The sequence below is a fragment of the Molothrus ater genome, chromosome 5 (assembly GCF_012460135.2).
Source record: "Molothrus ater isolate BHLD 08-10-18 breed brown headed cowbird chromosome 5, BPBGC_Mater_1.1, whole genome shotgun sequence".
Lineage (NCBI taxonomy): Eukaryota > Metazoa > Chordata > Aves > Passeriformes > Icteridae > Molothrus > Molothrus ater.
Window position 1 is genome coordinate 67,513,651 of NC_050482.2, and position 16,904 is coordinate 67,530,554.

Sequence of the window (16,904 nt, forward strand, 5' to 3'; positions counted from 1 at the left end):
AAACCTTTAAAGCAGCAATGTTTGTTTTATGTCTCAGCCAAAAGATGTCAGGCTCTCTAACAGAGCTTTGGACAGATTGTCAAAAGCCAGCAACTGGGACACAATAAGCATAGGGGACTTAGGTGGACTGCAGCCAGCATGAATCTTGGTCATAGTGTCCCTTGGCAGGGTGACAGGAAAATGCGGTGGCTCAGCACGGAGCACTTGTGTTAGTTGGACACAGGCACACTTCACGTGGGCCAGCAGGGTCTGCTTTTTCCTTAGGTTGTCTTCCAAGCAGGGGTTTGTGGGCCCCAGCAGTGATGGGTAAGCCTTGGAGGGGTGCAGGGAGGTCGGGCACCATTCCCACACAGCACCTTTGTTGTTGCAGGCGATCCATTTCACATTCGGGGCAAAAGTGACCTCCCGTCCTATGAGGTACGTGAACACCCGGACCTAGGAGCATGCAAAGACAGGAGAATGAGGCTGTAATGTGCTACCAAATCCAAAAGGTTGAAGCTTGGCATCCCCTTGTCCACTGGTGTGGATGTGGTGAGAGCAATAGCTCTGCCTTCACACAGAGACAGGAGCCTCTCACACTATTTGTTTCCTGTTTTGTGCCCTGGAACTTAATTTCCAATTACAATAAGCCCAGAAAGCCAAGTAGCACCCAGGATCATCTGAATAACAAAGCAAAAGTGCAAATTCTGTTTGATTTTATGATAGCAGCTCTGCCAGGCACTCAGCAACCACATGCAGAGAAGTTTATAGCTCCCAGGAATCCTTTACCCAGGGGAACAGCTGGCCACATGAATCATTCAGAGAAAGCTTTACCATTTCTCTTGCATTTGACCACCAACAAAAGAGCCAATCCTGAAATAAACTGTTTTAACAGCCCCCTGCTCTGGTCTCTCAGTAGGCTGCTTCTCTCCCTTTGTGCATTGCTGCTAGCTGGGATGAGGTAAACAAATAAATCAGGAGGGTTTAGGATGAGCAGTGATCTATTATATTTTCACTGCCAGCTCTGCTAGTGCAAGCCTGTAATCAAAGACATCAGAGTAAACAGGGCTGGAAGACACCTAGAGAGGCTGTTTGGATCATTCCCCCGCCCATAAGAACTCAGAATAGCCAAACCTTCCTGAACAGAACCAGTTATAAACAGTCCTACATGGGATTAAAACTCTTAGCAAAAGTTGGTTTTTAATTTTGAAATATTCAACTCAATCTTTATAATCTTACCAGGAGAACATTTAGATTGCCCACAACTTTAGGAAACAAAGTGTATGGAAAAGAAAAGCTTCCCTGACCTAGAGATCTGCATTTGTAATCCTCTCACCTCAGAAATCACCACAGTAGGCTCCTCCCTGGCTGCTCTGTTTGCATTTACAGACAGGTGCCCATGGGTGCTCAGGTACTGGAATATGTGAATGCTCAGCTTTGCCTGATATCCTGGCTCATGCTCTCCTCCTCCCAGCACAGCAGAATAGCCCCTTTGCCCTCCCTTTCCATTTATCACTTCCCAGCCAAACCTTCCGATCGGGCCAGTTGTATTTTTCAAAGACAGCTTCATAATCCTCCACAGCTCCATCGGTGATCAGCATGATGGCTTGGTTACACAAACCTCCTTGGCCAGCATCTCTGAACTACAAACAGAGAGGGAGAGCACTGCTTATCCACCACTGGCTGTTTTTGAGGAACTGCACTCTATTTATTCACAGTGGGCCACATCCTGACTTCCACTTGCAAACCTCACACTGCTCAGAAAGAGGATTGTGTTTGCATGCTGCATATAGATTTTTTTATTTATACAGCCTTGCCTGGCACATGCAGACACAGGAGGCTTTGCAGAAGTAAAATAATGAGGAAAAAATAAGTACTGTGGAGGAAGGGTGTGATTCCCTGCTGCTTCACATCTTGCACAGTCGCATTAGTTTATGCAAAACAACTATGGATTGACCATAAACATGGCAATGCTGATTTGACAGCAGTAACTGTCACTTTTTATGGCAGAAAATGTGAGAGGAGTGGGAAATCAGACTCATCATTTCAGGATGAATCCATCAGTCAGCCAAAGAATAGCAAAGAAAGGCAGGAGCATATGAAAAAAGAAGGCTACTGCCATTGGGGCTGGGAAAGGTTATGGATGTGCCAGCTAGAGAGGCCATACACTGACATGACAGATGACCTGTTATTTATGCATAAGAGATATTTCAGGCAGAGCAGAAGTGCCCCAGGACTCTGGTACAAACACTGCCATGCTCCCAAGGGCACCTGCAGAGGTGTTGGACAGATGTGCTCCTACAAGCGTGCCAGAGCCTGCCTGTCCAGCCAGGGAGAACCAGCCTTGGAATGCTGCCTGCCTCCTTCTCCATGTGCTTCCCATGCCCTCAGGTACCTGCTCTGGAGAACTGAGGGCCTCCTGCAGCACCAACACAGTGCTAAAGCCAGCAGCAGAGGCAGCTGAGGACATCCCAGGGACAAAACTGAGCAGCCACTTGGCTGCAGCTGCCAGCTCAGTCACTCTGTGCTTCTCCTTGTCCTGCCTCTTACTGCTGCTATGCTTTGAGAAGGAAAAGTCTGATCAACAGAGGAGGGTGCAGAAATTAATGCAGAGTGAAAAAATTATGGAAGAAGGAGAGACAAAAGCTCTCCTGCTAACAAAGGTTAATGAGAGGCAATAGCATGAGATGAGTATACAGGAGACCAGCTGAAGGGTGATTAAGGTTACATCAAACAGCAGCAATTTTAAACTGGAGAGGATAGTTATACCTTATGAGAAAAAAGGTATCCAAGTGGCACAATTAATTGCATAAAATGAAATCCCTGGATGGGAGAACAAGAGCACAGGCCACGAACTGGGAGTTTTTAGATGTTTTAGGGTTCAATTCCCAGCTCCTTTAGGGTTTGGTAATGCTATGTTATGACAGACAATACCTTTACCAACGTGGCTGGTCCTGTGGTTCCACTTAACATCATGACCATGAATACCTTGAAGCCAGTTCCAAGCCCAGATTTCCCCAGTAATTTCACCACTACTACAATTACATTACAATTGTCTCTTACAATGAAATTACCAGGCTCAGTGCTAATATCACCATGACATCCCCTTCTGCCACCATCTATGTAATCAATCCTGCCTCCTCCAACTTCACACAGTACCTGTAACTACACTGCAGGAAGAATGGATTCCACAGCTTCTGCATGACCACAGGTACAAACCCCTCTCTGGCTGTGCCCCTGCTTGTATCACTGAGCAGAACCAGGACAGATGGAGCAGGAGTGATCAGAAGGGTGATGTAATAGGGTCATTTCTAACTAGTTGCTCTCAGGGGAAACATCTCTGGGAAATACCAAGTCAGGATGAGGTGTTTGGATGTGCTCCTCCTCTCTCATGTCCCCACAGCAGCACATTCAGAGGGGAGACAGGCAGTAAAGGCTGAGGGTGTACAACAGGAACAAGTAAAGGATGCTCTTAGCAAAGGAGAAAAGCAGGTGAGAGCCTCATGGGATTTTGCTAAAGACCAGCAGGTAGGAAAAAACCAGAGCCTCAAGTGAGCTATTTCTAGGCCAGAGATCAGCTGAGTGCAGATTAGCAGGGAGAACAGACAGTGTGAGTGTCCATGAGGGAGGCACAGTGTGCAGGAGAGGCTGTCAGAAAGAGGCTCAGATCACAGATACAGGAACCTCGTGGTTATGAAAGCAGCTTATTCCAAACTGTTGCAATCTACAATATGTCTGTTTGGATTATTATTAAATTAACACTTAATTAAGGTCACCCACCATTTCATCAAACGACTTAAGATCTCTTCATGAAGCTTACTTCAGAACTCATAATTCTGAGATACTGAGAAATTGGATGTTGTATCAGAACCAGCAATCTCCTAATTACAGGAGTAGATGATATTTTCAACAAGGAAAATGAGATCATCAGTGTCATAGAAATGGAGATTAAAAAGACAGATTTAGAAAACAAACGAACAAGAGGTAATCCCTGGTTTTTAGGTCCTTTGTGACTGGCTGCAGCTGTAGCAAATGATCTGACAGCATTTGCAGCAAGCTCCGAGCATAATTCCCTGCTCTGACTGAAGTCTCAGGAGCATGAAAGAAGGGGAGATGAGGAATAACATGTCCACAGAAGAGATGTCTGAAGAAATGCAGGCTAGAGCTGGGTCAGTGAAGGAGGCACAGAGCTGTGTAACTTCAGTCACGTTGCCAGGACTAAGAGGCATGATCTAATTAATTCAGGGTCACAGTTTCCTGTACTCCCTCGTTTGCTCATTGCCTTTTACTCTGCAGTTACAGGCTGGCACAGAGCTCCCAGTGAAGAGATTGGAACCATCAGCATGGCCCAGAGATGTGCAGGCAGGCGTGCACATTATGTGCATGTCTGACCAGGGGACTGAGCGGCCCCTCTCCATCTCCTCTTGCTCCATTATTTATGCAAACCTGCCTCTGGAATGGCCTCCAGAACTACTGAAAATTCAAACTTGGTGGAAAGCATCTCACGGGGAGAAAATCAGCAGTAGACAAGAAAACAAAGCCAGTGAAGGAGAAACAAGAAAGGGCATTAAGCAAGATAGAAGGAACTGGTAAACAGGAAAGTCTGAGGTTTGCATATCCTGAAAAATATGCTGTAGAATCTGGGTCCATAAAAATGTGACTGGAATCCATAAACAATTTCTAAGTGTTCATAGAAGAAGCAAGAAAGGGAGTAAAAATAATACAATGCCAGATGATAAAAATCAGAGGGAGATGGTCAGGCAGAGATGCTTTAGAACCTTCATCTTTTATAATCAAAAGGAAAATATTGTAACGACTGGGCATCTGCTGAAGTGGTAAGAAACTAAGAAAAGAACAAATAAATGAATTACAGGCACGGTCACAAGGTGGTAGGGTCAAAGAGAAAACTAATTTAAAGCATTTGAATTCAGCATGAAGGGAAAGAATTGCAGAAGGTGTAGCTAAACTACTTGCTTCATGGGCTGAGACCTGTCTGGGACTATACAAGATCCCAAAGGATGAAGAGGCAATCAACAGACAACACAGAATATGGATGGATAACCTCTCCTTAAACATCTACCATGCTACTAGAAAAATTAGTAGCACATGCATCTTGTGAATGTGCAAATAAATACACAAAAGTGAGAGGTGAGCGATCACAAACCTTTGCTTACTTAAATCAGCACACAGGTTCATTCTTTTTATGGTACCAGTTTGCTCAAGTTACTCAGAATTTTGTGTCTCACAGAAATCCAGTCTGTTACCAGTTTCATCATCTTTTTTTCCACCTATAGCCATTCTGGAATGACCCACTCCATTAACTTCAACGTTTATGTGATTTCTGAGATCAACACTGAGTCAAGGCACCATTAAATCAGCCTGGTCGTAAGAGGAAACATCCTTCCAAGGTGGCCTTGGAAAGCAGAACTCGGCTTTTCTTGTCCTCTACAGGGTGGGAAAAGCAACAGCTTTCAAAATACTTGCTCTGAGTGTATCCTGAGAAAGGAGGACAGATGCACATTGGAAAGCAGAGGCAGTGGCTTGAACACAGAAGAGGAGGGTGGATACTGCCTGGGGAGTGATGCTGCAGAGACACATCAGCTGAATAGGAATTAACAATGTGACAGTGCCTGAAAAAAAACTGTAGCTGTTGTCTTACGTCCTGTTAAGAGGACTACGGTGTGTAAAACAGGGAAGGCAATTATTCTGCTCTGCTTAGCACCTGATAGCTCTCAGCTGCAGCACTCACACACTGTTGGGAGGGTGGTGTTTCAGGGGAGGCAGCCTGGAAGCAGAACAAAGGGGTATAAATCCTGCAGGAAAAAGGGGAGAGAACAGGGCAGGCCAAGCTTGTTGAAACAGAGAGAGCAGTGAGACAGATTAAAATTTAATAAATAAGAAAATATCTCAAAAGATAGCACTTAACACCTGAGAATTTTGAAGCACTTCATAAATGTGTGCTTAAGACCATGGCTTCCCTTGGATGCCTATTTTATTGAAACCACTTGGTTTGTGGCTAAATTGAAATGGAGAGTTCAAGTGGTTTATTGAGCATGGCAGAGAGGGACAGGGGGGGTTTCTGGCTAGCTGTTCTCCTGAAACTGATCTGCAAATTGTGTCATGGATTAAAATATGCCCTGTCTCCCCCAGAGGATAATGGAGGAGAACAAAGACAGTGAGAGATTTGTGCTCTTCTCAACCCATCTTTGCTACTCATACCTCATTGAGTGGGTCTCTGCTGGGCTATTAATTCTGTAAGCAATTGGACTGAGGAAAATTACCAGGGAAATTTTGCAGCCACTTTCATTACAGATATTATTACTGGTTGTCTCTTGTAATCAGCAAAGCCTGTTTCATCAGTGTGATGCTGCAATTTTCATTCTCCTGCGTGTGCTCCCGTGAGCAATAACAGCAGAGCCTGAGGAACAGCTGAGAGTGGGAATTTTGTCTGAAGAGAAGGGGGTGGTCAATTCCACCAAAGTTGCCCCTTCTGCTGACTGTGACTGCACAGATTTATTTTGGGGCACACTGACAAAAACCTTTTTCCTCTGCTTTTACCGACACAGGTCTAAGAAACTCGAGGAGATGATTGCAGAGAGCCCTTAAACCACACAAGCACTTGGCAGGGGACACCCTTTTATCTTAAGATGTGCTACTTGCAGAGCCTGGGGTGCTCCAGCTGCTGATATTAAGGCACTCTGTTTCACACATTTCTTTGGTAACAAAGATATTGTTTTATGGACAGCCATCTCCGAAGCACAGAAGAGCATGACACCTTCCCTCATCTGCAGGTGCTCAATGCCTGAGCCTTCTCCCCACACCCAAGGTGAGCAAAAGGCATGAGGGAAGCAGTACTTCACCTTGTGAGTGAGTAGCAGCAGAAGGCTCTATCACCACTGGGTGCTGCACTCTCCAAGAGCAATCTCAGAGCTGTTCAGAGCTCATTGAGCAAGAGAGAATCAACAAGGATCACCATAAGTGATGACTGCTGAAATTGACTGCATTTTTAAATGCTACATAGACAGAAGAAATAAATTCTTTACCCACCAAGGAGTTTCTTCTCTATTCTCCACTGCAGTGGAGTCACATTAGTCCACTGGGGTGCATGGACAACACTCCCTGGAGGTATTTTTGGTTCAGTTATTTCAGTGGAGGACATATTTTGTCTCAGCTTTTAAGGCCCCTTCCAACCCAAGCCCTTCTATGATCCACAAGCTCACTACAGACAGTGCCATGAGGGGATGGGGGCATTCAGCTGGTTCTTGGTCCTTTTTCTTGTTACCATTCCTTAAGAAACAGAATTAAATTGTATGCTTTCCTCCAGGCTACTGAATTTCCTATTCAATGAGGCAATGAATAATTTATGGTTCTTTTCAGAGGGATTAATTCTCCTGTACCTGGGATTTCTTCCCCAAGCACTGACACTCAGCAAAGCGACATTGAAATAAATCTGAAGAATAATCTTCCATGTCTTCATTATCATCACTGCTCACTAATAACATTACTTACAACCAGAATTGTGGCCCTCAGCTATCCACTGTATTTTATTGCCACCATCTGTAAAGGTGCCTGGGCAATGCCTAGTTGTGGGGCTTATTAAGAAAACTCATGAAGCCACAGCTTTGCTGGCTCCTGATCCTTCCTGGGCAGGGACTGCTGGCTGTGAACATCATGCACAAACCAATGCTTCCCCTAAGACAGGTGAGCCCTGCACACTGCTTGTGACAAATTTGGGATCCATGAGATTAGCTCCTGCCTGCTCCCCACTGCAGCAGCCTGAGGGATGTGCTGTCACTGGGGGAGAGGAGTGCAGGGCTGGGCAGGGACACTCAAGCCTCACACCAGCACCAACTCTTACCTCTCTCAGGATTTTGAAGGACTCTGTCAAAGCCTTGCTCACAGTCCCCACTCCTTTTGCCTGCAGTTCCTCCACCAGCTGCTTGAAGTGCTGGCAAAAAGAGAAGGAAAAAAAACAGGAATGAGTTGCAGGCAGGGTGTTCCCTTTGAGCAGGGCAGGAAAGGGTAGCCCAGAAAAGGCTGTGCAGTCCAGCAGGACTGCATTTCTCTGTCTCTGGACTGTGAACCACTGAGGATCCATGTAAGATCATGGAAGGGGCAAAACTACTGGAAATCTGATCTGCCCTTAACTGCTCCTTCAGGAAAAAAAAATATCCTGGGCACCCAAAAGAAACAGGATGGGGATAAAGAAAAAACTGAATGCTGGTCTATGACTTAAGCAGCATTGATCTGCTTAAATTAAACCCTCTCTGCTAGATAGTGTCTAAGATGTTTGGGAATCCTTTGGGAATCCCTGCAAAGGCATCACCCTGTGTAGTCATACTCTGTGGCCTAGGGGCTAATCTGGGAAAGAAATCTGGTTGATGAAGGCATACAGGGATGTAGTAATACAAATTTAAAAAACGGAGAGAAGAGGAAAACAAAATAGGGAGAGAAGCTAAAAATACCAGTCAGCCAGGAGGGTGGTGGAGCAGCTGGACACAGGCTGGCCACCTCAGGGCTGCTGAACCATCCTGGATCAGAGCAGCAAAACCCCTCCTCAGAGAGGGCTTGCTGGCAAATCCACCCTGATGAAGGATCAGGCCAGGCTGAGAACATATTCACCAGGAAAGGACTGATTATTCTCATTTCTGAGGGCTGAGGATCTGGGGTGTCTAAGATGGAAACCTTCTTCCCTCTGCACACAGTTTTTATAAGGCAGCCTGGGCTAAGTCTGCTGGTGGTGCAGCAGTGGGGACCAGGGACCCTGTGTCACAGCAGCTTGGGGTAATTCAGGGTGAGCCACAGAGCCAGCACACAGCCCTGAACTGGTGCTGGCTTCTGAAATGCAAACCCAGTTCCTTGTCCCTGGAGTTTCATCTCACAGCATCTCAACCCTGTGCTCTGCCTACATGAAAAGAGCTACCTGAGTTACACTGAGAGGGGCCTGGTACTCACCTCTCTGTTATCTCTGTCTGCTTGGACCAGGATACCCTTAAAACAGGGCTCAATAAAATGAACATAATCATTGTACTGCAAAGAGAAAACAAGAAGAAAGGGGTTGTCATGGGAGAAAATTCACAAAATGGGTTCATGTCCTAGGTGCGTGTACAGAAAGCAGCATGGAACATGATGCCATTTTATAACTAACATTTCTTAAGGGAAATGGGTATCATGGCAAACTAGGATTTTGATGACTCTTCTGTTTGTTTGAAGAATGCATTAATTAGTGTTTTGCTGAGTTCTAGCTGAGCATATCTAAACATACAAAGTTACTTTTTTTTCCCCCACTCACACTACAAAGTTTTTACCCCCACTTTATGAACTTGTATCCCTGGCCTTGTTTCTAGCACTTTCTGCACATAGTTTGCACTTCTGGAGACTTTGTCAGTCCCCAGCTGAACCTTGTAACCTGAGGTTTGAAGCCTCCGATGCACAGCTGAACAATAACAAAGCAGATTAGCACACATCCACTGGATTGGGATAATTAGGGGAGTAGATGATTCTAGGCTGTGAAATGTGAGGGAAAGCTTGGTAAGGCCCCTGTGAACCTTTTCCTGCAGGGTTCAGGGGAGTGCAATTCCTAAGAGGCCACTGATACTCAGATGATCAATAGGAACTTAGGTCAGGCTATAAGATCTCTGAGCCAGCATGTTCTTGGTGTGAGTGCAGTAAAGAAAAAAAAATAAAAAACCATATCTATCTATACTATATATCTATATCTATATAAACATGGTATTTCTGGGATTGTTTTTGAAGAACAGATGATATTTCAAACTCCTTAATGACTCCCCTTCCATTTTTCTGCCAACACTGTTCACTCTTCCATCTGTCCAGTCATATAAAGACAGAATTGTTGCCACTGGAGTTTCTAATTAGCTAACATAAGAAGCTATCAACAAAAAGCAGAATTTATATCTCAGTGGCTGTGGCCTGGCAAGCTATCATAGAAAGAAGCCTGGGGAAGGAGATGGTGTTTGAATTAGCTTTGAAAATTAGAAGGCAAGGAGTCTTTAACATGGCACCAGTCTTGCTATGAGTCATGGAAAGAAGTTTTGTTTTCTGTGGTCACTGGTGTGGTTTTCTGTGGGTAACCAGCCCATCCTCACCCTGCCAGGGCTCAAAAAGGAAGAGAGTAACACTGAAGCTTCCTGACCAAGCTCCATGCAGGCCAGCTGATGGACTCAGAACGGTAAGGGCAGCCTTGCAGGATGCTGGGGCACAAAAAGGCACATGGTGGTAGTTTTCTAGCCTGGAAACATTATCCTGAGGATTACACTGCTGCTGCTGGACCCAAATTCAGTGTTATGGCAAGCTGGGTGAATTATTTGCTCCGGTGTTTCTCTGTAGCCCTTATCTGTTGCAGTCATATCCCTAAGAAAGCAAAAAGATGCAGCCAACACCCTCTGTGGAGGAGAGATGAAGTGAGCTGGCAGCCACCCAGCTGACCACAGAGCTGCCTTCCCAAGGGTCCTGGGGGAATCCCCCCAATCCAATGGAAGTGCTGCTGTAGGTAGGTCACTGTGATTTGCTGAGGGGAAGGAGGAGGGGGTGTGAGGCACCAGGAGAGAGCTCAGTACTAGAATGGAGGCAGACATACTGCAATGATGTTGACAAAGTCATTTTCTCCCAGAGTATCCAAAATGGTGACGATGGTGTGCTTGGCAATGGTCATCCTCAGGCCCTTCATGCTGCCACTGACATCCACAATGATGACAATGTCCTTGGGAGAGGTGGCTGCTTGGATGTACCTGCACAACAAAGAGCAGGAGGAAGCAGGGTGAGAACCAGGGAGGAGGAATGCTGGGCATGCTGTTGTCACCCTGCCAGCCCCAGCACCACGTGCACCATGGCCACAGCTGCCCAGCAGGAACAGGCTGGGCCCAGCACCTCACTTCCTGCACTGGGAAGTGCTGAGCCTACTGCAGACATACATCCAAGAATTCTGAAACACACCACAGTTCTGAAACTTAAATATCCCCACCACCTCCCCGCCACAGAAGTGTAATTTCCATGTGGCACGTGGTAGATCCCACAGGGAAAACTGTTGCTAGCAGGGCTTCACAACCTGCTATTACCTTTATTTATGTACCCCCTGTCATAGTCATATTTTTGAAAAATCCCTTTGCCCAGGATTTTCTCCTGGGAAGCTGAGAAGCCTCAGAGAAAAATGAAAACAATAATTATCTTATTTGCTTCTCCTGTGTTTTGCTGCTTTGGAATGTGGGTTGAAGATTGTTTATCCAACAGGTGATTGTTTCATTGGTTTCATGTGAATTGTTTTTACTTATTGGCCAATCAGGGGCCAAGCTGTGTTGGACTGTGAAGAGAAAGTCATGAGTTTTCATTAGTATCTTTTAGCCTTCTGTCTGAATCCTTTAGTATAGTTTAGTATAGCATTCTTTAATATTATATAGATCATAAAATAATAAATTAGCCTTCTGAGAACATGGAGTCAGATTCATCATTCCTTCCAACAACAGGGATCTCAGAAAATACCACACCCCCCATCTCTTGCAGGGGCACCACAGGACATTAATTAGAGATCAGCAGCTCCCCAAGGCGTCACCTTGGAGAAGGGGGAGAGAGGAAGGATCAAAAGTGCTTTGGCCAAGTCTCTCCAAAACTCACCAGCCACGGTTTCTGCAGTCAAAGGAGATGACTCCATTCTCATCTGGTAACCACTTTATTCCTGAGGGGAGCAGCAAGAGGAGCAATCAGCACTCACAGCAGGCAGGCACCTGCTCCCCAGGCACCTGCACTGCTGCTGTTCCCTGCTGAGACCTGGCTACCCCAGGGAGCACAGGAGGCTGCCCAGCCACAGCAGGGGCCACTCTGCAGAAATACGAGCAGAGCTGCTCGGTCTTTGGCAGTTCCGAGTAAACTGTTTATTAAAAAATGTACCTAGGCATAGTCTGTTCAACTGCAAAGCAACTGCTTGTACTTTGAGGTTTTTTTCTCACCTTGATGTAGTTCTCAACAGATTTTTTTTTTTCTCACAGAGGGTGGTGGAGAACATAAAAAAGCAGCAGCAGTGACTGGGATGCATCCCAGATTCCCTGCTACAGGCTCTGCTCACAGCCATCTCTGCTTTCACCTTCCCCAGCACGTGCCAGGTCACAGAACAAGGGCATGCAGCCATCTGACCAAGTGGCACCAGGCAGGCTGCAGCTGCAGAGCATCTCAAGGGTTCCTGCAAGCACAGGACCTCCCTCCTGTGCTGTGACCTAATGTGCACTCACAGCTGGTGAGTGGATGACCAGTCAGGCTGGCCAGCTGCATCTGCCACGTGTGTCCTCAGAGAGGCTTTGGCCACCACTCAAACCCTCAGGGGAGCCCTGCTATGGTGTTTTGAGAGCTTTTTGGAGGACCCCTGCCAGCAGACTCCTCTGGGGTTGCATGAACAGTGTGCATGAGAGGGGCTGATTCTAATGGGAGAAAGGGGTTTATGCCTGCAGAATAACTCCTTCAGCCTTATCAGCCCATTTTGCTCACTGCAAAATCCTGCCCTTCTTGGGGCTAGGGTGGCCCCAGACTTCCCAGAGTGGTTTCTTCCATGGCACAGGCCCCGTCCTGCAAGATTTGTGTGGCACTGAAAGAGCAAAGCCAATCTCTACTGTTTTACCTGGGTACAGCCTGAAGAATCCAGTGGAGCTGCCAAAGTACTGCCAGGTCAGTGTGGGATCCCTTTCAAAGTTGTCCACAAAAACAGGATTCAGGGCTTCTGACATGTAAACTCCATTGAGTATGGCAGGGTCTGTGGGGGAGAAAACTGTGTAAAGGAGGGAGGACATCCACCATCCCTGATGGAGGAGAGGGATGGGAACAAAGGCAGCTTCAGGAGGAATGCAATCTTGTCCAAAGCTTTTACATTGATGCATCCTGTTCTCTGCCCATTCAAGTGAATCCTGGAGGCCAGGCCACCACTGGCCACTGCAGGTGATCTCAGCTTGGTCTGACACTATTAGCCCCATTTCTCTTTCCAGCCTTGTCTGCCCTTGAGCCCTATGTCTGGTTGGAATAATGCTCTCAGAGACGCAGGGAGGCCATCACAGGCTTTACATAGTTGTACTCTCTCTTCTTTTCCTCATTGAATCTTGCTTTTCTTCTTTGCCTGCCCTTTCCTTGACAAAGCCTGGGCTGTCCTACCATGCCCCCATCTCCTCAGAAGAGTGAGAAACAACGCTCCCTTTTAATATTTGAAAGGTGTTGTCATTATATTGCAAGAGTTCCATACTGTTGTCTCCTTAGTGCAAGAGTTTCATACCTCCTTGATGTTTCTCATGGGCATCTCCTCTAGGCACTGACTCTTCCTTCTTCTCACAACAGCCAACTGACTCCAGCTCCCCCTCAACCCTTAGGACAGCACCTTTCCAACTCTGCCTTTTTTCCCCCTCTGTCAGTTATTATTTTTCTATTCCCATCCTTGTTTTCAGTTTTGCTGCTGATAATTTCCAGCCTACCAGCAGTGAGAAAGCAGAGGCCATTACCTTTGTTGTAGACATTGGTGGGCAGCTGGATATCACTGTAGGTTGTGTTCACCAGCAGGTTATTGAAATGCTCATTTGGCTCCAGAATGAATTCATCCCCAAGCTCCACATAATTGTCATTTTCATCCTTATCATTAATCAGGAGAGAGTTGTAGTAATCAAACTGTTGATGAAGACAATAGAAAAAAGACAAAGAGAGAATAGGACACACTATTACCAGCACTGTTTAAAACAAAGAGGGGACACATGGAGAATCAGGGCTTCAAAGAGGATCAAAATGAGCCACAAACAAGCTATTACCAACTGGAAGTGTCAAGCTGCCCAAATGATGGTTTCTGGCCACTTGGTTGCTGTCATATGCCCATATGACTGATAGCAGTGTCAATGCCAGGAGCGTTTATTAAGAGCCACTGAAGAGCACAGGGGCAGGGTAGCAGCCTCCTGTGGCCCCTCAGATGTATTCAAGGGATTAGCTGGAAAGGTGAAGGGTCTTACAGGGTCTGGCTCCCAGGTTTAGCACAGGACCCACCAGTGCTGACCTCACCCAGCCTGTCTCTGCAGCTGTCCCTTACTGAGTTCACTGCTGGACATCCAGCTGGATTATCCCCTCATTCTGGCACACTAAGTAGGAGGCACTCATTGAGAGCAAAGGATCAAGCAGAAGGTGCTCAAAGACAATGCAGTGTCCCCCCACCCGGGAAGGTCACTGGGGATTTACCATCTACAGTCACTTTAGAACATCCAGGGCATTCTTTGTCCTTGGCTAACCTATGTTTTTAAGGTGCTTCTGCTGACTTTATCTGAGCCAGGGGTTACATAAGGATTAGTGTTCAAGCACTAGCAGCACTCAGAGGGTGCAAATGGAGTGTGCAAATACAGTCATGTACCTCAACTCACCCATGCCCCTTACTGTGAATGCAGCTGACCCACCTAACATGGCTAATGGGACTCTTAAAAAAAAAAAAGGAAACATAAGTGAAATGAAATTAGTAACCAGCTTGATTTCAAGGAGTGTTTTCATCTTTTCCAGCACTGAGACATGTACTTCCAGGGGTAGCCTGTCCTGCTGAGCTGCTTGTGCTTGTACTGTGTATAGAGAATTTCCTTCCACAGCCTTTTCATTCCAGCTCCCCTCACCAGCAATAATCCCACAGCTTGACCACAACAAACAGTTACTAACAGAAAGCCAATTATCCAAATTGATTGGGCAGCACTAAACTTTCACCTTAAGGGAAGTCCTGACGAGTGGGTGTCTGTCTAGTTCAGAAAAGATGATGGGAGCTGTTAAGAAAGATGGTGAGAAACTCAGTTCATTTGGATTAAGGTTTGCTGTGGGTATTTGTAACAGCATCCTCCTCATTGTTCATTCACACTCAATTTTTAGCTCATTTTCCAGTCAAGTAACCCACAAAGTGCCAGCTAATTTGCACTAAAACATCTCATAATGATAGTGCTGGCCAGTGCAGTAAGAGTAACGCCAATATCACACAGCCCAATGTCTTCCCAAATCCTTCCCCTCCCAGAGCCACAGGGACAAATCTTTTTGGTGTTCCTAGGTTTGGGATCTGCCAAGGATGTCTCTTACTTGCAGCAGTCTCTGAGTGTCCTGCAGACAAGGCAATTCCCAAGCCCAGGAACCTGGTGGGGTGGGTTCCTGGCTGTGCCCTGAGGATGTGTGCCATGTTTGTCACTGACCAGGATAAACTCACCTCCAGGGAGGAGTTGTACTCATGGTTCAGATCTGCATCTTCTGCTGCTTCCACCAGCCTCTAAAGCAAGCACACAGAAAGGAAGGTGAGCGGGTGCTGGGGCAAAGCCCTCCAGAAGTTCTTCCTTCTGTATCAGCGATTGCCTCCTTCGCCACAGCCACGTCTGGGTTATATCTTCCTCTTTCCCTCCTCTCCTGCTGACCTGTCATTCTGTGCTACAGTTTTACAGCTTGGAAGGTACATTATTTGCAGCTATTTATTGCCAAGTGTATTCACACCTACTTACTCCAGAGTCCCTGCTAAACCCCAGCGCAATTGTAGATATCACAGGACATATACAAACAGAAACAGGTCCATTTAGAGAAACAACAGACAGATTTAATTTCATTTTCCATGAACCCTTCCAAAAAGCCTTGGGAAAGGCATTTCAGCCCCAGCTTGATGTCAGTATCTCATCAAAGGAAAAGGCCTTGTGGGAGTCTCAGTCTGGTATTGTTACTGAGACAAAGACCATGACTGGATTTTGTAAAGGGCTCAGCAATGCTGTGGCCATTTGTAAGCTCTTACCATTTATGGAAGGCAATAAAATCAGCCAGTTTTCTCCAGTATGATGCTTCAGGGCACTAATTCTCAATTGGTACAGACTGGGAAGGGATCCAACTAAACACGTACATGTTTTCAAGGTTGCACAATCAGCAACAGTCTCAGCAAAACTACATTTTGCTTTTTCACAAAGGATAAGGCAATCCAAACACTGGAGAAGTCTGGCTAAGAATTTAATGTTATTGGCCAAAGCTCTGGGACTAAATGTGCCCACATTTCACTTGGAGATTCAAATGATGTGTTTCTGGATGACTTTTCCACATTAGAAGCCTTAAACAGTCAAGGCTCTGTGACTACAGAAATATGCTTTTCATAGTAGGTAAACACACAGGAATATGATAAATCCTTAGATGCAGGAAGCAAGGGGGGCCAGAACGATTACCTGCTCTGATCTCCCACACTGCAACAGCTACAGACCCTTTGCCACCTCCTCCACACTTCCCCATGTACACAGCTGGAAATCCAAGCACCTTCCTTGCAGCCTGTGCTCAGGAGGTGCAGAAATTCCCCTTGAGCCACACACACAGCTGAAACAAGGCCCTAGTCTTCAGCAGCCAGAGTGCTTTATGGAAGGATGAACTGGATTTTTCACTTCTGAGAGGTTTTCTTCTCCCCCTTTTTAAACAGCTTGTCTCCTAAAAGAGTGCTCGTTCCCTCATATTTATTCCTAGACTTTGTTTTTGTCTTATTTTCTAATTTGAGCCGAGGGAGAAGCCAGCATCCCCTTGTCTGAACGCCCACATCCTCCCACCAGTGTCTGCTTAAAGCTCAGCGTGAGCAGCCAGCTGCACCAGCAGGCTCCTGCCTGGGCAGGGAAGTCCTCACACAACCCCTGCACCCACACACTCCTGGTGCAGGCAGAGCCCCGTGCCTGCTGCTCCAGGGCTGGCAGGACACAAATTCCCTCCCAAAGCCCCAAAGGCAGTGGTCATACCTCAACAGCTTCCACCTTCCTGCGGAGCATGCTCTCCATCTGTTCTGAGAACTTCTTCACCAGCTCCAGGCCATCCACCTCCTTGATTTTCAGGGTTGGCTCCACATCTTTGTACTTCTACCCAAGGGAAGGAAGAAAATCCTGCTGAGCAGGAGGTTCTTAAGGAGAGGGGTGAATCTATCATTGCTAGCT

The 16,904-nt window shown here is 46.3% G+C and overlaps 1 protein-coding gene across 1 annotated transcript in view; it reads right to left on the minus strand.

Moving 5' to 3' along the window:
- Nucleotides 1-16,904, minus strand: part of CACNA2D4 (calcium voltage-gated channel auxiliary subunit alpha2delta 4) — a 120,031-nt gene that overhangs the window by 93,317 nt on the left and 9,810 nt on the right. The window contains exons 3-12 of the mRNA XM_054514822.1: nucleotides 16,713-16,829; nucleotides 15,176-15,235; nucleotides 13,467-13,629; nucleotides 12,602-12,733; nucleotides 11,608-11,668; nucleotides 10,577-10,727; nucleotides 8,935-9,009; nucleotides 7,838-7,927; nucleotides 1,509-1,622; nucleotides 357-435 (exon numbers count right to left, since the gene is read on the minus strand). Coding sequence (XP_054370797.1) covers nucleotides 357-435; nucleotides 1,509-1,622; nucleotides 7,838-7,927; nucleotides 8,935-9,009; nucleotides 10,577-10,727; nucleotides 11,608-11,668; nucleotides 12,602-12,733; nucleotides 13,467-13,629; nucleotides 15,176-15,235; nucleotides 16,713-16,829 — 1,042 coding nt within the window. The remainder of the gene's footprint in view (nucleotides 1-356; nucleotides 436-1,508; nucleotides 1,623-7,837; nucleotides 7,928-8,934; nucleotides 9,010-10,576; nucleotides 10,728-11,607; nucleotides 11,669-12,601; nucleotides 12,734-13,466; nucleotides 13,630-15,175; nucleotides 15,236-16,712; nucleotides 16,830-16,904) is intronic.